Genomic DNA, 20,450 nt, shown 5'->3' on the forward strand with positions numbered 1-20,450 from the left:
CTTTGTATTTAAATGACAAAGACAGGTGACGCGTCTGCTTTCAGATGATAAGGCGTTTTGGCAATGCAGAGGACTATCTTTTCAACTGCTGTTTACCAATAAGTGTGTAAGACGTCTGCAGCTCGCCTTGATCGGCCCCCACATTCCTGTGTTCCTTAAGGAGTCCCCTCAAACACGAGGGGTTCTTCTCCTCTACTCCAATCCATCTCTCCGATCCAGCAGGCCTCCTACTGCGCCTCTCTAAAGCCTGTCAGAGGGGGGAGTCTCCAGCGAGCCGCATGTGCTTCCAGGCATGTGAGTATATACTAGTGCCTGCCATATAAACTCGGTTTGCTTAGAAATTGCAACATCTACTTTCCAAACCTGCACTTGGGGAAAAGTGAAACTCCAAAACGATGTGAACATGAGATGGGGTGCTTAATGCATGTTGCAACACAAATGGCTTTGCTTTTTTCGGTTTTGTTTTTTTATAAACTTATGGTGGATGAAAACATAAAAAATCTGATTGACATACATTGAAGGAGGGACTTATCAAGAGACAATGGCTGCATCCGAAATACTGCATACTTCCCTATTTGGCAAAAAAAAGTGTGTCAAGAGTATGTCCGATTCACAAAACTCATAAAAGTACAGTATAGGCAAAAAGTAGCCGGATGACCTACGACTTCTGGAAAGATTCTGAATGGGCATACAATGGACACTTTACTATCCCATGAGGCCACGGGAGAGGGTTTAAAGCAGTGGCTGCACTCGAAATCGCATATATACTAGTATATAGTAGGCGAAAAACAGTATGTGACAAGAGTTTGTCCAAATTCACAGTTCTCATTAAAGAGCAGGATAAAAGCACCTGAATGACCTACTACTTCTGGTGAGATTCTGAAGTGTCCCATGAGGACACGGAGAGGATTTGTTAATGGAGGTGAAGCGATGGGACACTGCTAGGGCACCAGTACGTCCAGATTACATTCATACACACATTCATACTATATAAAACATATTTTATAGTGGTCATGAAGTAATGACTCATTCAAAAATAAGTAGCCACATAAAAACCCAATGTATGCAATTTTGGACGCAGCCAGTGAAGTGACGCCGGAAGAGTCACATGGCAAGGCTCCAGATTACAATAATACTAACACACATTCATATCAAACACACTTTTTTAGCAGTGAAGTAATTACTTATTCAAAATAAGCGCAAACTCAAGAGAATATGTGATTTCGGACACATAAATTGATTGAATATGTGATTTCGGACTCGGCCATAAATTAACATGGTCTTGCATTGACAAGCACTCGTTTTTACAGAAAATTAAATTGTATTTTGAAAAACCTACTCATTAATCTACTCATTACTCATCAACTAAAGCAAACGTTTAGTGTTTAAATTGTGGTTGGAACAACTTTTTGGTCCACTCTCTGAGTTTTTTTTTTTTTTTTAAATCACCATTGGGTCACACTTTAGATTAGGGTTATCACTATTAACAAAAACTAGACCTTTTGCCTCAATAAACTCATATTTACTGCTTATTAGGTAAGGTAGTTGTTAAGCTGTTATTGGGTCGGGTTAAAGGATGTGAAATATGAATAAGGCATTAATATGTGCTTTCTAAAGTAGACTACTCCTGCATGCAACTATAGTTAATTGTAAGAATTGGACCCCAAACTAAAGTGTTACCCAATTAAATCTAAGGTATAACCAGTAGAAATAGCTGTTTTTGAATCATTTGAGTTGGGTGGCTATCAAAAGTTGAATTTAAATTTAGTTTTTTTTATATAGTTTTCTCTGTAAGTTTTGAATATTTCCTTGTGTGTGATCTCTGTGCATGTCACGTGTCATTTCTCATAGGGAGAGACATCGGGGACCCTGTTCACACACAACTCAACACACTTTCACTCTCTTCGTCTGATAAAATAATTCTGCTTGGGAAGCAATAACACATTGTGATAATTCTCAGCAGATGTGAGCATGCCTTAGCAAGTTAACAAGAGTCCGTGGGGAGTGTGGACAGCGTGAAGGAGAGAGGAAGAGGCCTACCAGGCTGCGGTTTGTGTACTGGGTTCCCCAGCGTTTCTCAAACCTGCCAGCAACGTCTGGAGCTCGTCCAGTGGCTACACACACACACACACACACAACAGATCCAGCACAGGTTACCCAACTTTAAAACCAAAGATTCTTGGAATTGAGAAACTGACCACAAAACATTTTACACCCGAAGTAAAGAAATGTTCTGGTTTGATTTTAGGACTCAGACATGCAAGTGGAAGAAAATAAATATCAAGTAGGAGGACGCATTTCTTCCCCCCATTGCTTTTGCCTTCAAAGGGATAGTTCATCCAAAGATGACAATTTTGACACTTTACGTACTCATCCTCAAGTCCTTTCAAACCTGTAATAGTTTGTTTGGAACAACATGAGGGAGAGTAAATGATGACAAAACATTTTTGGGTGAACTATCCCTTTAGAAAGATGCTTCATGGTCAAGGAACATCTAATACCCCAGTAACCGGTGAACAGATAGTATAGTGTTGTTCTTATCAAATGTTTCCATTGCAAGAATGAGTTAAAAAAAAAAACATGTGCAACATCTTATGTGACATATTTAACCTATATCGCCTGCTAGTGGACACACATTCATTTACACATCATGAAGTGACTTCAGTCCAATATTGTCAAAGGCGGTAAGAATATTGTCCAGGTGTTTTTGAATACTTAAATAATTAATGCACAAATAATCCATATTCTTTAGGCTTAGTTCTAGTGGCGATACTCTCCATGCGATTAAGGAGATGTGTTGGATATTATTTCATTTTTCATGCATTGTTTTTTTTTTTTTTTTTTTTATTAGGCTACATTAAGATTCTTTGGACTTATCTGCAATGATGTTTCCAGTTTTAATAATATTTTTAATCATGTTAAGCCAGTTTATACACTCTTTCCATAACGAGACAAAAATATTTTTAGCACATTTTTAACCGAACAATTTTTGACAATATTCCAGGATGGTTGATAGACAAATATGTTTAAATAAAAACACACATATAAAGCTGAAATGTATTCTCTATAAATATATGTAACCTATAAATTATCCACGCTCGAGTCAACCGGATATTAACTTTAAAGTTTCATGTTTTTATAACATTATCCATGACATCACTTTTGAATGTCTCTGGAAAGAAATCTTGAACCTGCATTTCGTTGCTTTTACTTATTCTAACTGGATTGCAGAACGAACTAAAGATCTAAAGCGTAAAGCAAAATTTGAGAACACACACAATAATAATTATTTCATGATCATATATCCTTATATGATGTCAAAACAAGACGTGCACTTTGGAGAGTCAAGTGTCCTATAATGTTGTAACAAAATGATGCAGGGAGCTATATGGTGTGTAGTTGTGTGGTTTTGTAAAAATTGCTATATTTTCTGAGTAAATCCTAAAGTTCTGTTTTAATAGTTATCGATATGCTGCACCTAATCACCGGTGCGTCTCTGACCCCTCACGCGCAGCTCACAGCCCCGGACAATGAGGGTTAGAGCTCCGCTGCCGGGCACCAGGTCCTTCCCTACCGGAACATCTGCATGTGAAATCGCCATTTCACCCCGCCACACTCCCTAATTGTTGTAAAAATTATTTGTGAAATTGCTTTCCACCAGGAGTGTTCGCCACGGCAATTTCCACACAATCTCAGCGCGCGGCGGTCCCACAGAGCTGAACACGCGTACAGCCATTCAACCTAAAGATTCTGCAGGATTTTCATCATATGTGCCGTTATACGACTCCCAGATCTCGCGGGAAAACAGGTGGAGCGACTTACACTCTTAAAATGAAGTTTCAGCTAGAGTCATAATAATGAACATTTCTAGTCGATCCAGGTAAAAGTTATAACTGTTACATGTTTTAAAAATTCAAAAACCTTGTTTATCAGATGCATTATTATTATTAATTGTTCCATTATCTATATTAAATATGTCAAGCCTCTTTATCTCCATCAGTTCTTGAGCATCATCATCACCTCAGGTAAGGATGCTGAAGTTTTCAATGCACTTTTATTTATTTGTCTGCTATTTATTTACTGAAAAATAGCAGATTCTTCATGCAAAACTACAAATTTATGAATATCCGTCGTGTTTCTATAGGCCTACTCAAAATTACTTTCTCTTATTTAATAATGATAATAAACGTCACATTGCTACATTATTAATAAAAAAATATGTATGTTATGATATATGCAGAAATATACACAATTGCAATCGTTTTCACACAGATTTTCCCAACGATGGCATACACATCTGTTGTTTTTTTTATTTCTAGAGTAGCCTTGTCTATATAACGTGTGTGTGTGCGTGCGCGTGCGCGCAGAGAGCCCACCGCATTAAACCGACGTTTCAGTTCAAATGAGAGATGAATGAAAACTCATTGTAACATTTCCTGTGTTGATTTAGAGAGAGTGGGAGGGTTGTGTGTGTGTGTGTGTGTGTGTGTGTGTGTGTGTGTGTGTGTGTGTGTGTGTGTGTGTGTGTGTGTGTGTGTGTGTGTGTGTGTGTGTGTGTGTGTGTGTGTGTGTGTGTGTGTGTGTGTGTGTGTGTGTTTTCTGCAAAGTTCCTCCCGATTGGACGGCATGTCTTGGGCATTACCCTTCCTCTCCATGCTGAATAAAAGAGTGCTGAAGAGCCTATCGCAGCGCGCGCTTCCTCCTCCCACTATGTGCGCCAAAGTTGGCCACTTAAACTCCTCTCAGGCAGCAAACAGCAGCTGTAATCAAAACTAGCAGATCCTCTCACTAATATTTACTCACAGTTGCTTCAGAGCACATTTCATGCTTTGCTCTGCTCTTGTTTTTGGGTATTCACTGTAAGAGCAAATCTGACTTTTTCTTCTGCACACTGGGCATTGTCCACTGGTGTGTGTGTGCGAGAGAGTGTGTGTTTGGAATTCTTTTTGAATTCTTTGGATCCGTTACAGTTTCCACGGCGCAAACAACACTGGAGCTTTCTGTGTGATTGATTTCTTTCATTTATTAGTGAGAGTTTTAATAGTTTGGGAGTAGCTGGAATGGCTACTTTACCAGGAACAGTTCCTCGAATGATGCGGCCAGCTCCAGGCCAGAATTACCCTAGAACCGGATTCCCTTTAGAAGGTACGAAAACTTTTTATTATTATTACAAACATTATTTTTAAATCACATATTTGTAATTGCAATTTTAAAATACTGAGTTTGTATTTATAAGTTAATTAAGTCAAGTCATTAGTCAAACACTCTTTTACGCGATAGTTAGAAAAGAACGAAATTCTCGACTTAAATCGAATTCAATTAGTAATAATAATTTTAAAAAAGCACAGCTCATAGTAATAAAATCAGTGATTTAATAATTGACACCAAAGAGTTTTTTGGCAGCATTATGAGTAGCCTAAACTGTTTCCGTCTGACGTATTATTTCCATACGCGGCTCGCGTGTGACGGGAACGTCTTCCTTGATCGAGTGAATTCGTGCTTAAGAGCAATTTGACGAAAGCCTTCCAACCCACGATTCCTGCAATCTATGGGATTTGCAGAAGTATCTCGCAGCAGTGAAGGGAAATAAAATTGGCTCAAAGCATCACACTAATATTTGTGTTGCATGACTGGGAATAATCGAGGTTTAAAGTGGCGCATCTTTAGTGCCTCTTGAATGGCAATTAGTGTCCTCAAGTGTTACATCCTCTTCCAACACACCAGATAGGCGGATAGTATAGAAGGATTCTTTCAGGAAAGAAAAAAAAATCGTTTTTTTGGGGGGTTGATCCTGCAGGCTTTGATTTATCATTATTCGCATCTTCCAATATACACAAGGCATGCATACGTGATAAATGATATTAGCTGATATGATATGATTAATCAGAATGACAGCATGTAGATATTTTTGTGATAATTTCTGTGCCTGGAGGACTCACAGAATATACCCCTCAAAACTCAGATAAATAAAAGTAAAGTGCTATTGCACAACTAGCGCGTAATTGCAAGCTGTTCAACGAAATGTATATTTAGGTCATTAATATCACAAATTGAATTGCACAGTTGACATGATTATTTTAAAGTGTCACTTTCTTTATCTTGCAGAGTATGATGTTGCTTCCTTTTTTCAATCTCCTTTTTTTGGGCCTGAATGTTTTCCCGCAGTCTCGACGCCTCTGGGTCAAGGTCGCGTGAACCAGCTCGGTGGAGTTTTCATCAACGGAAGGCCACTGCCAAATCATATCCGACACAAAATAGTAGAAATGGCCCATCACGGCATCCGCCCCTGCGTGATCTCCAGACAGCTGCGGGTCTCGCACGGCTGCGTGTCCAAAATCCTCTGCCGGTACCAGGAGACCGGTTCCATTCGCCCGGGAGCAATAGGTGGAAGCAAACCCCGGGTGAGTGAACGATTTCACCAAAACACACGCGTCTCTCGAACACTTCGCAATGAGAAGAGTGTTTTAAAAAGTTCTTACATTTGTTTGGAATTTGAATGTTTTATATTAAACAAAATGCGCGTTTCTTTCTTTCCCCTGTGTTTTCTCCCCCCTCCATTTTTTGTTCTATACTAAAGCAAGTTGCAACACCCGACGTTGAAAAGAGAATCGAGGAATACAAACGCGAGAATCCCGGGATGTTCAGCTGGGAGATCCGGGATAAGCTGCTGAAGGACGGGGTGTGTGACAGAGGCACGGTTCCTTCAGGTGAGGCCTCTTCCGGTAAGCAGCATTTCTTTCTTACTGACATTAAGAAGACGTTCTGCACTGCATCTGTTTTTTAAAAAAATGGAACATTCTCGGTTCTAATTGCATTTGGAATTTTGGATTTCGAATTTTAGTGCGCTTTGATTTATATACATGAAAAATCTCTGATTCACAATCACATTATTAGTGTTCTGATTGTTGCTGGGCGTTACAGTGATTATTATCTCTCTTTATAGTTAGCTCCATTAGTCGGGTTTTGAGAGCTCGTTTTGGCAAGAAAGATGACGATGACGACTGTGATAAAAAAGATGAAGACGGAGAAAAGAAAACCAAGCACAGCATCGATGGGATTCTCGGGGACAAAGGTCAGAGGCCTTTAAATTTCTCATTGTGTGCGAACAGATGCGAGGAAACGTGGTGCGTAAAAGTTGTGTGTTAAAACTCTAACTGCTTCTTGAGGTGTGGGTCAGTTGTGCTGACAGATCATGATGGACTGGTGCTATAATTGCTGCTGTTGTTGCAATTGATATTTCATTAAGTAGTTATTTGAAAAGGACAGATGCTGCAGTCCTTCATTCTCGCCGGGGGGAATCTGTGCGCCCCCTTGGAAAAAAATGGCACAAATAGCTCTCATTATTCATGCTGCTAGCTGTTCGGTACTTACTCAATTATTTATGTGAGCCCTGACGTCAGGTATTTAGCCTGGTAAATTAATTTGTGTGGCACATTCCATTTCCCTCGCGTTTTAACGACCCCCTAAACGACAACTGACAGTTTGACCCATTTGAGAATCGATGTCAGTTTAAGCAACTACATTACGCGAGGCATGTGGACCCGGTGGACTCACTTGTTTTGGCAATATTTTGCATGTATACGTAGACTATTATATTTCATTATGAATTAAAATCATTATTTAAAAATATTTTAATTGAATTGCGGAACAATAGCAACCTGAAAAAAGGCTTTATATATTAAGGCAAATTTTTAATTTATTACATTTATATTTATGTTTAATTTTTAGGTCACATATTTAATATATGTATTATGTACCCATTTTAAGCCTACTATTTTAATTCGAAATCTAATATTATAATTCGTTTTATTTTATATTTATAACAGGTCACAATACGTGTTTGCCTTTTTTTTCTAAATGTGGTTATGAACAATCTCGTTTTAAGCCTTTGTAACCTTTAGACTGAGATACAAAAAGAGAAAAAGCACTGGAGCCGGGCAGCAAAAAGAGTAACTGGACCGGTGACCCCCCATTCAAAGAGGGGAAAACTTTGTACAAAGGGCAGTAAGAAAAGAAAGGCAGATAAATTATTCAGTGCTCCCTGCTGCTAGATAGTTTTGTAATATGAAGGAGCGTTTAGAATTGTAAGCTCAACATTTCATGGTGCAAAACGGCGTCTTTTGTGCGGGTTTAGTTGCGCGTAACTGCGCAGTTGGTTTAAGACAAAGTAAAGCGTCTGCGTTTGCGCATCTCTGACGGATTGAGTTTCTTTAATTGCTATAAAATGATATTGATACATTAATTAAATCGTTAAATAAAATATCTGTAGTAGCCTATTATTTCTGTTTTCTCTTAATTGCTTGTCCTGAATTGCCACAGTTACGCGAAGATTACCTCATTCATAAATAAATATGCATGTATACGCGGGGCAAAAGTGATATAAGTTATCAAACAAATGCATGGAAACGAACTCCGATCTTTCTGTTGCTGTCCACTGGTTGTGGTTGTTAATTTGTTGGGAATGTTATAAGTGCGTCACCTCTGGGTTAATGATTCCATAAATCTGTCATTTTCTGTGTTTCATCTTCGGCACAAACACTGAATTCACTGTTAAATTCTTTGAAGGGATTCTTTAAGTTTACCATCCGGATAACATTTAATAATGTTAAGACTTATTAGAGCTGCGGTGTGTTGAATGGGCGTCTGTGTCGCCGAGGAGTGTAACAGCTCGGAGGCAGCGGTGAGAAACACACTGATCCTCCAGCAGCTCTTCGCGCACAAACCTAATGTAGAAGAGCTTTTAAGCCCTGATTAAACTGAGCCCCTTTATTTCTTTTCACTTTCATCTCTAAACGGCTCACAGTGACTCGCCCAGGGCGTAAATTCATGAGATTTGGTGTTTATTTTATATGTTATTTATATATTTTTTGATTTATTTATACTTTTTTGGGTATACAGAATACATAATTTATTTATTGCATGTGCTTATAAGGTGGCAGACTAAATAAAAAAGTCAGACCTCACCTTTTTAATATGTGTTGACATTTTTGGCATACAAAATACATGCAAACATTTATTTATTTATTTGTTTGTTTATTTTATTTATTTATGTTTACATTGGTAGATTCTTGTTAACTTTTGGGGTGTATAAAATGCACTATTTATTTATGTATTTATTGCATGTGTTTATAAGATGTTAAATTGATTACATAGTCTAAATAAAAAAGATAGACCTCACTTTTTTTATTTTTACAAAATACATGCAAAACAATTTTTTTAAATGTATGTTTAATTTCATGTTTACATTGATAGGTTCTTGTAAACAAGTTTGGGTATACAACATTTATTTATCTATTTATTTATTTATTTATTTATTTATTTATTTATTTATTTATTTATTTATTTATTTATTTATTTATTTATTTATTTATTTATTTATTGCATAATGTGTTCAATTGATTACACAGTAGACTAAATTATTCCTATACATTTATTACATGTTTTGACATTTTTCACATGCAGAATACAAATACATGCAAACATTATTTATTTATTACATTGATGGAATCTCGTAAAACGTGTTGGTGTATACAATGTACAATATTATTTTGTATTTCATGTGTTTATAAGGTCTTAAATTAATTACACATTGGACAATCTAGTTAATTAAAAAAAAACAGATCTCACTTTTTATATATATATATATATAAATATATATATATATATATATATATATATATATATATATATATATATATATATATATATATATTTAGTCAGCATAGGCTAGTTAAAATTGGCACGCGACATAAACCTTTTTTAAAACAAACAAACAAACTACATACACGTTGTCTATATCGCCTCCACCTTGAGCAGATCTCCAAGTGCCTAACCTTAATAGCCTTAACTATGACTTCCACATTTGGTTTAGTGGCCATTACAATAATAATAATCTTGTGCACCTGCCATCCTCGTTACGGAAATAAAAAAATATGATGAGCGACAGCAGAGTTAGCACAAACCTGCCAAGCTTAATTAGTCTTTAATGGGTTCCAGCCCCGCGTCTGACAGTCACCTGGTGCTCTTTTTGTCTGGAGGAGCGTCAGTTCAACGCGAGCGCGCGTCCATTCGTGAGAGTGGCACTGGACACTTCAGCAAATCTGTGGATTACCTGAGGTTTTCAGACTAATCAAACAGACTTCAGTCAGGGGTTTAGGAGTGTTGTTATGGGATAATGGTGATCAAAACCTGTAGGCGAGATGGCTGCGAGTGTTGCGCGGCAGTGTTCGCGAACTCAGCGATATTTAGAAGAAAACAGAAATACATATTTTTTAAATGCAATATTTTCCTATGATATAGCACGAAGAGAATATTCTGGAAAATAGCGGATTCATTCGTGCGCCCTAGACGCGCACCAGCAGGGCATTTTCACTCTAGCTTCACATTTATATGAAAATAAAGGAGATGCTTTCGAGCCTAAAGCCGCACTGAAAGAGAAGCATAGGGAGACATTTTAAACAAATCCATCTGGAATAGAATATGTTACCGCGACACAGAGAGAGAGAGGAAGATTAAGTGAAAGTAAGGGGAAGTTATTTAGCTATTAATATATTTTTCTCCTCGGGCGTCGAGGGTGACTCCATCTGCACTTTCTTGCAGCTATTTTGGCTGGGCTGAAATTGTAGGAGACCCAAATGTTGGGCAGAGATAACATAACCATCAGAGTGTGGACCATCACTGCATTAAACACGGATTAACCTCTTCTCTCCCGTCACCCTGTCTCAACACAGCTCTACAATTTGACTGGCGAGGGATTTTCTTTAGTGTGTATAAAGTAGCACTGTGTGTGTGTGTGTGTGTGTGTGTGTGTGTGTGTGTGTGTGTGTGTGTGTGTGTATGTGTGTGTGTGTGTACTTTATATGTATATGTATATGTATGTATGTATTTATGCATGTATGTATGTACGTATGTATGTAAGTATGTAAGTATGTATGTATGTGTGTATGTGTGTATGTTTTGTCTTTTTTTCCTCCCTGTTACTATTAGTCCTTTTTTTGTTCACAGGCGTATTAATAAGAACAGATATAAGCTCATAATAATATTACACTACAGTTCCTGATTATCGACGCTTGAGTCCGTTTCGCCGTTACAGTGCTCATTACTAAAAACCCAGATAAAGGCTGTTCTAATTCCTAGAACCAATCAAATTTACCGAACCAGATGCAATTGACCATGATTTGGATTCAAACATTGGTGATGGTGACATTAAACAAAAAAAGCCAGAACAACTTGCTATAAGGTGTTTTCTCAAGGGCATTAGATGTTTAATGACCACTACTACTACTATTACTGATGATGATGATAATAATAAAAAAAAAAAATAATAATAATAATAATAATAATAATAATAATAATAATAATAAATATTCTGGTAAATAATATGATTATTGTATAGCCTATTATTTCTTAATATATTATTTATTTTAAGGTGCCATTGTTACAAAATTTGTTTAACTACATGTACTTACTATATGGTTATTTATATGTTTAGGGTTTGGTTGATGGTTAGTTGCATGTAATTATGCATCATTTACTGTTATTACTAAGTTCATGTAACATATATTACAAGGACACTCTAAAATAAAGTGTTCCTATTATTTGTAGTATAATTGATTTTTATTTGAAACGTGACGCTTTGGCTTGATTTGGACAGTATTTGGGAACATTTACAAGCCCAATCAGAACAATGACATTATCACTCCATGGCACGACTATAAATGTAAAGATATGTGAGGAAATTAACAATATTCAATACTTAATAATTCCCGTTAGTGATCCAGCCTTCTGTTGAATGGATAAATCGCAAACATGCCTGGTATTTAATGATGATTTTATTGACTCTCTACGGGGATTATAGTCCAGTTAACAATGGCTGCCGGTGACCTGTGAACTCCAGACAGGGCTTGAATTTGTTCAACTGTGAGTTTTGATGTGTTGGAGAGATGTTTAAAATTAACCAAAAGGGGTAAAGATGATGTGAAGAGGGCTCAGGCGGTTAAGGGAAATTGAGGAGCTTATGATCTTTGATCCGTGGATGTCTTTTGCTTATCAGAAACACTTGAGACTACCGCAGTACAAAGCGACTTCATATTAGTGCTTGACAAGTCTGCCTGACTCTTCATTAAAAGCGGGTTGCCATCTGGGACGGTGCAAATCTCTGCACAGATGTTATGGAGAATATCACTCTCTTATATCTGAGAGAATTCTTGTAATGGTGCGGTTTTCACACAGTTCTGGAGCGCGCAGAAGACTTTTACGCGCATTATCTGCTCGTGCTAATAACCAGAGAGGATTTCATTTTTCAACTTTGGAAGTGCTTTGAACCCCAAATGTAATAGGTCTACATGAATCACACATAAAACTATTTATCTGCTTGGGTCTTTGTGCGTAATTCCCTCTCCGTTCGAGCAATTCTAATGGATATTGTATTTGGTGCGTTCGTATCTGGTTAATGTTTGTAATGGGGGCTTAAATACACAATTGATTCTGACATGTAAATTGTCATTTCCGTTTTAGCCATTTGATTTGCGAGGGCGGGTCACACTTGACACACACAAGCTGCGATACGGATGAGCACAGGCCTCATTAAAGTGTGTGTGTGTGTGTGTGTGTGTGTGTGTGTGTGTGTGTGTGTGTGTGTGTGTGTGTGTGTGTGTGTGTGTGTGTGTGTGTGTGTGTGTGTGTGTGTGTGTGTGTGTAAGTGTGTGTGTGTAAGTGTGTGTGTGTAAGTGTGTGTATTTGAGCAGGGGGTCTGAAAATTCATCCAAAACACATAGCGCGCAATCCTGGTAATTTTGCTGTCGTTTTGAACAAAAGAACCATTAAGATTTTTAACTCAAATATTTCACAGATATATTTGCATTGTAGTCAAAAGCACGTGGATATTATATGGATCGTGCTGCGGATCACACAATAGTTTTGTGTTCCAGAGTCAGAGCGCAACATTCTTATATGTGCAGTGTAAAAAATCTTAATTATGTGATAAAAAATTTTTTTTATAATATAATGCCCACATTGATAAAATATATGTTAGTTTTAGGATTATCATCAACACATTTATTATATTTGTGTGTATGCATTCGAGAATATACAATAGCGCGATAATTGTTCAGTAGTCTGGATTAATAGTCAATACGGCAGGATTGTGTTTTACGCATTTGTTTTAGCAATCATTTACGCACTCTTTTCCAGCGCGCGCGTGTGGATTTAACTAATGGAGCGTTTCAGTCCCGTTGGTCGGTGTTCTAGAGATCCGTTCAAGTGGCTTTTAGGAACAATAGAGGATCCCGGGATGCGGTAAATGGCAGTGACCGGTAACCTCTCTCACACTTGGGCAGCTCATCGCGCTTGAGTGCGCGCAGCTCATAGAGATCAGAATCACCTCTGAGAAAGTCATCTCAGCAACAAGTGATGCGCTCGACTGATACAGATTAATATTGCAGAACGATTATTGAATAACAGCTAGCTTTAAATGAAGCCGCGGCAACATATACACCCAAATAAGAAATATTAATCAAACGAAAATAAAGTAAACAGAAAAAAAAACACAATAATAAAATAGGAAGATTAGCTATGATTAATTGTAACTATTGCAATGAAATTATTTTATTGATTGCATAGAATTTTTTTCATGTTCATTATTAATATATTGAGTTGTTATTATTATTAGGCTATTGTTATTATTATTTGATAAACTGAGGTCGGCACTCTGTTTGACTCGGAACTCAAAACTTGACCAGGCTTTCAGAGACCGAGACAAACGCGTTGAACTTGTCCAATCGGATTAAACGCTTCCTTCACAAACACACACGAACGATTATGAATGAGTATTTTTTTTTTCTATCCTGCATTATTATTATTATTATTATTATTATTATTATTATTATTATTATTATTATTATTATTATTATTATAATTATTGTTTATGTATTATAATTATTTATTGTTATACTACTTTAACGGCATTTTATAAAAAAAATATACATTTTTAATACTAATATAATTTATTTATATCATATACATTTTTAGTATTTGTATATTTTATATGAATATTAATTATGAATAAATATAATCGCTTATTTTACTACCGGAGCACGGCAGGCGATGTGCCTCATATTTCATGGGTGTGCGCCCTGTTCATTTAGCAAGTTTGTGAATTTTTTGGAGTCGTTCCGGACCCCACAGGCGAAAAGGCGAGACGCAACTTGGACTCTGGCGATCCGTTCTAATTGGGGATGAAATTCATTAGAGAAGACACCCATTTAAGACCTTTAAGTTTTCCACACATTTTAAAGGTATGAGAATGGATTAATGGCTTATAGCCAATACTGAAATTTATTGCCTCTTTGAAATTTGTCCTGCCTGTCTAACGGGTGTCAGAGGAAGCACTTATAAAAATGAACAAATAAATACAGATTCCTCAAGCGTAGAATGAAATCAAACAGGTGATGGTTTATGCATCCTTTTTATATATTTTTTATAGCATAATGAAATTTGAAATGATCTCTTTTTTTGTGCATTGTGAACATACTTAGGCCTACTCTCTGTTTGTATTCTCACACTTTGTGTGCATTTGAATGTGTGTTTTTCTCCTTTGGAATAAGATATGAAGTGATGCTCGGATCATCCTCTCACTTTTGAATGGAGGAGAAATCAATTGTCTCCTTCCCCTTTATGGAAAGCATTTTGTTCTTTTAATTGAATGCTGCCTTTTTTTCCTTGTGTTGGGCCTAAGACTCCTCTGAAGTCTAACAGCCTTCTCTCTCCATTGTCAGAGAAACTGCTCCTAAAAAGGAAAGAAAGAAAGAAAAGAGCAGAAGAAAAAAGATCTCTGTTATTTTCGGTCTTGAGATTCAGTGCACAGGCTATTCAGGCCAGTTGATGAACTCCTTCAAAAAGTTTATTAAGGGTATGAAAACAATGCGGACTAAAGCTTTTGGGCTCGCGGGCAGACAGTTTATAAACTAGCGGCCATTGTGCCTCGAAGGCAGATGCATGAATACTTTTGAATGGAGGCTTCAAACTGACACGATGGGGCTGGACAGCAGCCTGTTTGGAGAAGAGGGCTTGTGGAAGAGACGGGCTCAGTGTGTTGTCTGCATTAATGTACATCTGTAGGGACTGGGGGTGAATCCCTGCTCCAACACGCGGAGATGGAGATGATGGAAGAGCTGTTTTTCAATGTTTTGCTGCATGTGAAGATTATTTCAGTGTGAGATGTTTTCTTACATTTGTTGTACTGATCAATTTTGGTTCAAGTTCAATTTTTTAAATGAACAATCACCGTAAACCCAAATAAGTTGGCAAACAAACAAAAAATTGAGGTAATAAGTTACAGAAGTTGCATTTTGTACTAATGCATTTTAATTGCTCTTAATTATTTGAGTAAGCTAATTCATATATTTAACTTAAAATTACCACGTAACCTTGATTTGAGTATTTTGGCTTGCTTTAGCTAATTCAGTAAATGCTACCTTAAATCTCACTCATTGTTCACTCATCACCATGATGGAAACCCTAACAGAAACTCTTCTAAACTATAGCATAACAAACTTAATCTCCCAATAACATTAACGCCCACCAAAAACTTGATTTGACACTTAATTTTAGCTTTATTCTCCCTTTTGAGTGTCGTGGCAAAGCATGCTGGGAAATAGAAATCCCTGCCCAGTTTCAGTTATATGTAAGGTTTTTCGAAATTAAATGAAACAAGTTCATAAAAGGTGAAACAATGACAGTTCAGATTACTTAAAATGTGTCAGTTTTGTGAACTCAAAAGAGAAATAAATTTCTAAATACTCACAAAACTTAAGTTGATGGAACTAATTTGTTTATTTTGAGTTGGCTCTACTCAAACAAATTAATTATTTTGAGCATTAGGGTTTACAGTGAACAGAAACTCCTCTAAACTAGCATAAAAACCATTAAACGAGACCAAATCTCTCATTTAACATTCATCTAGCAGCAAAAACTTTATTTAACACTTAATTCTAGCATTTACACTCCCTTTTGATTGTCATGGCAAAGCATGCTGGGAAATAGAAATCCCAGCCCAGTTTCAGTTCAATTTAAGTTTGTCCAAATTAAAAGAAAGAAGTTCATAAAATTAAAAACAATGAAACAAATCAGATTACTTAAAATGTGTCAGTTTTGAGAAAAAGAAAGTTCTAAATACTCCTAAAAGTTAAGTTGACTGAACTAACTTGTTTAATTTGAGTTGGCTCTACTCAAACCACTGAATTATTTGAAGCGTTAGTGTTTACAGTCTTATGATGCATAAATGTTTATGTCATGATGACAATACAAAGAAAGTTATCCATATATGAGGTGGGTTACAAACGTCTGAGACTATTAACATGCACACTATTTTTTCAAGTTATAATTAATATTTTCCATGACAGCATTCACAGCTTTAGAAACCCCGGTGATCATGTTCTCCGATCTGTAAACAAAAAGTTGCTGCCTTAAAATTTTAAGTACAATCACAAGTAATTTCAAATTAAATTACATTAAACTGACTGAAAATGAAAATTACTTAACTTATTTTGATGAGTTAAAGCAATTTAAAAAAAGAGGTTGTCAACTTATTGATCATATATATATTTTTTACAGTTGAGAGATGTTCCCAAGAGTGTGTTGTGCTTTATTAGAACCAAGAAAATGTGACCGTATACAGTCTCATATGCTTGATTAAAGACATATAAATAGCGCATGATGTTAAATGTACTTTTTCAGGTCACCCCCCTCAAAATCCTCCCTGCATTTCCAGGTTTAAATCTATATATTGATGTCAAATAACTTTTTAGTCACGTTTAGTGATATCGTCAGGTTTGCCCGCAATCTGATAGTCCATCCAACTTTTCATCCCCTGTCTTCTTTCTCTCCCCGACTGTAAACTAAAGTGTGTGGTTGTTGACCATGAGGCAGTGGTAATCTTCCAGAAGAGACCCCAGTTTAGAGATGATCTGCATCAGGCTGCAGTGAAGCACAAACGGCCCTCGCTCGGCTCCGCTCTGGCAGGTGTCAACATTAGCAACACAATTGGCTCTCGGAGCCTCACCGCAGAGAGGCGGCTAACTTTAACTGTGTGAGATGCCATGAAAAGAGGACCGTGAAGAGGTTACGGAGGGGAGGAGGGAGATTATGCTTCGAGACAGCTATTAGTGGGGATGAGGCTTTTCTAAACAAACAGCGGAGAGAAAGAAACCCGAGAAAAGATCAATAGTGTGTTAGTTTTCTAGGCTAAGCCATTATAGATCTCAAGTACCCATTTTTCTCTTTTATTAATATTAATATTATTTTTTCATTCTTTTTAAGAGATGCTGTTCTTGCCGTTATTATATATATCGGCAATCCAATTTGGGCACAAATCATATTTGATATATTCAGCTGATTGACGCTTGTAGGCCGAATACATGTATTTTTTAGATTTTGCTCTTTCATAGCTCAGAAACTTTGTTTCCTTTAAATATACACAAAGAAGTTCATTGTTGACATAGAGTAAGAGAGCTATAAAATAAATGTAAATCATTCTTGAGAAAAAACATGAAGAGAAATTAGTTCATGCTGAAATTTTGGTAGCACTTTAGTTTAGGGTCCAAATCGTTGCTCATTAGCATATGACTAGGATATTGGCTATTTATTAGCACTTATAAAGCACATATTAATGCATTATTCATATTTAAAAACTTAACAACTACCTTCCTAATTGATAAGCAGTAATTATGAGTTTATTGAGCCAAAAATCATAGTTAATAGTGAGATATGGACCCTAATCACAAGTGTGAAAAACAACTGACATATTAAAAGAGATCTCATATATTTTTTCTTATTCCTATCGTGTATTCACCCACTGCGATGGCTTTTTGTACAGTGCAGGACTTTTTGAAAACTTTAAGGTTGTACAAATTCTGTAATCACAGAGGTAATCGGTCTCGGTCGGTGTCAAGAAAGTGTTCTTTCATTTTACCGAGGTTTTACTCAAAGGCGAGAGGAGATATTGGTACAGGAATGAGTTGACATCAGGGTTGCATTCTCATGTAAGTGCTTGTGTTGACAAGGTTTCCAAAAGCCATTTATCTATCTTTCTATCTATCCGTGCTCGTCTGGTCGATCTTGACCGTGCCATTGGAAAGGACAAGAGTGCTCAGCGCTCTACAGTAGTTCCCATGGGGTTTTCACTCAGTGTTATTCCTAGAGAGAAGGCAATTTTGCTTTAATTGGTTGTTTTAGACTCCTTTCTTGTCAGGATAGCTCTCCAAAAACAAATAGAAAGGAAAAGTGTCTCTTGTTTTCTCCAGGGTTTTATGTGAAGCACAACGTTAGGATTTTGATCGAATTGTCTGGCTTAAAAAATGCTTCTTGTTGGATATAATGATACTGAACGGAGAGCTGCCGTATAAATATTCATCACAACACAGATAACACAGATCTTTTTTGTAATTTTGCTTCATTTTCAAAACTAGACTTCATGCACATTATAGACCTTATACTTTAAAGATTCAGTGCACTAAAAGTCTTGAGTTTTGGTGTGTTGTTAAAACCAGTGGTCCATTTTACTCATGGTAAATAGCAGAATTAGAGTTGTTAATAAAATATAAAGGTATCAGTGTTATTATCACTGTCCTATGAAACTAGAGCATCTAAAGATCTTTTCACCCATCCTCCATCTGTTAACGTCAGATCGTTTTTAACCTTATAAACACAGCAGCGTATTTAAATATTTGGCTTTGTTTTGATTGGATCTGGTGTCTCTTAAGATCTGTGTGGTCTATTATATTTGTGGTATATTTATATTCAACCACTGCTTGTGAAAACACTCGGCACGTTGTTTTTTTTGACTGATATATCGGAGGGGATTGGCTTGAAATGCATGCCATGTTCAGTGACAGACATAACATTGGGTGGGGGCATTCTGTGTTAAAGAGTTTCTGTTTTCTTCACTACCCATGTTAGAAGAAAACACAGGATCATAATAGCTAAATGTCTAAAAAAATGTCTAAATCCCCCCCCCCCCCCCCCCCGTGTTTCTCCACGTCTGCCATAGATGTCAAAGTTTTTGACAGTTGGCACGGACACCGGCGGATTATTGTCATCCCCCGTTACAGCAAGGCGTGTTAGAAAGTACAGCAAGCATTCTCTCTAATTTTATTACAATGGAGAAAATGCCCCACATAATGTGCAACACTAATTAAGTTTGGAGCCGTGTGCCCAGTCGCAGAGCTGATGAATTAGAGCCATTCACACCATGCTCGACTGCTTTAAAATCACCATTAGCCCATGCTACTTATGGCCATAACATCGCCCATTTTATGCTTTTGACCTGCTTTGCAAATGGATCCTTCATTATTTTCCTGTAACGTGTGGCCGCTCGTTTTTAAGGCTGTGCAGAAAGACAATAAACACGTTCCTAGAGTGTTGCAAATCAGAAATGTGTTTCTTCTTTCCACCAAGTTAAAAAATACGCAAGCGTCGACCTGTGAGCTTAGAGACGGAGAGCGGCGAAGAGGAGCAATCCCTGTAACTTCAAAGGAAAAAGCCAAGCCTTCCATTTTTAACTAATGGGTTTATTTAAGGCGTCCCCTGTCGGACCCTCCCTAGGGGAATGTACACTCTCATTTTGAAATGCCCTTACCGTCTAAAGACACAATATGGAGCGCTGATCTCTGACTTTACCATCAGCTGCTGCGACTTCTCGCTGATGTAAACTCAAAAAACAGGAAACATTAAAGACCTCCTTATGTCCTGAAGAATGTCTTGGGAATTTCATGTAGTATATCCGCTGAATCAAAGCGGAAAAATAACTTTATAGCGAGGGATTGATGTTTGAAGGCATATTCCATATCTTTCTTCCCCCCCCCCCCCCCCCCAAAGTTTTTCATCATTAGTATTGGACAGGAGTGAGAAAAATGTGAGACCTTTGCTGTAGTCTCCTGCTTCTCAGATGTTTTAAGTATGAAATCAAATGCGAAAGATCTCAATATGAACATTTCTCATTACATTCGTCTGCTATGCACGAGACACCACAGGCAAAATTACTGTTTTTTTTCATGCACTGGTCAAATTTAAGATTTTAGGCTTCCATAACACGTCTTATTTCAGGCTGCTGGAAAGAAAACATCCAAAATAAACACTTAAAGCGATAGTTCACCCAAACAACTTAAAATTGGGGGTCCATCAACTGAAACTCATAGGTTTGGGGTTCATACAACTTGAGGGTGAGTACATTTTGGGTGCACTATCCCTTTAAGTGTTTATTTGTGTCAGTAGATTTAAAATACAAAACATATCTGTAAAGGCTTCAGAAACCTCCACTTCAATTTACAAGCACCAAACCTTAGTTTTATCCCTATCTACATTCTGAAGTGATTGGTTCATGTAACGCTGTTATGGTAACATTTTAGTTTAGGGCCCAAATCTCATTATTAACTAGTTGCTTATTAGCATGCATA

At 37.0% G+C, this 20,450-nt stretch overlaps 1 protein-coding gene across 5 annotated transcripts in view; it reads left to right on the top strand.

Annotated features, from left to right (window-relative positions):
- Positions 1-4,671: 4,671 nt before the first annotated feature.
- The window catches only part of pax7a (paired box 7a), a 75,783-nt gene continuing 60,004 nt past the window's right edge, over positions 4,672-20,450 (top strand). Inside the window, exons 1-4 of one of the 5 annotated variants that reach the window (XM_067431280.1) lie at positions 4,674-5,145; positions 6,106-6,401; positions 6,578-6,707; positions 6,944-7,072. In XM_067431280.1, coding sequence (XP_067287381.1) covers positions 5,061-5,145; positions 6,106-6,401; positions 6,578-6,707; positions 6,944-7,072 — 640 coding nt within the window. In that variant the 5' untranslated portion in view covers positions 4,674-5,060. Of the gene's footprint in view, positions 5,146-6,105; positions 6,402-6,577; positions 6,723-6,943; positions 7,073-20,450 lie in introns of all 5 variants that reach the window. The other 4 variants (XM_067431279.1, XM_067431282.1, XM_067431281.1 and 1 more) reach the window with 4 other exon arrangements.

Source organism: Pseudorasbora parva, chromosome 22 (assembly GCF_024679245.1).
Source record: "Pseudorasbora parva isolate DD20220531a chromosome 22, ASM2467924v1, whole genome shotgun sequence".
Taxonomy (NCBI): domain Eukaryota; kingdom Metazoa; phylum Chordata; class Actinopteri; order Cypriniformes; family Gobionidae; genus Pseudorasbora; species Pseudorasbora parva.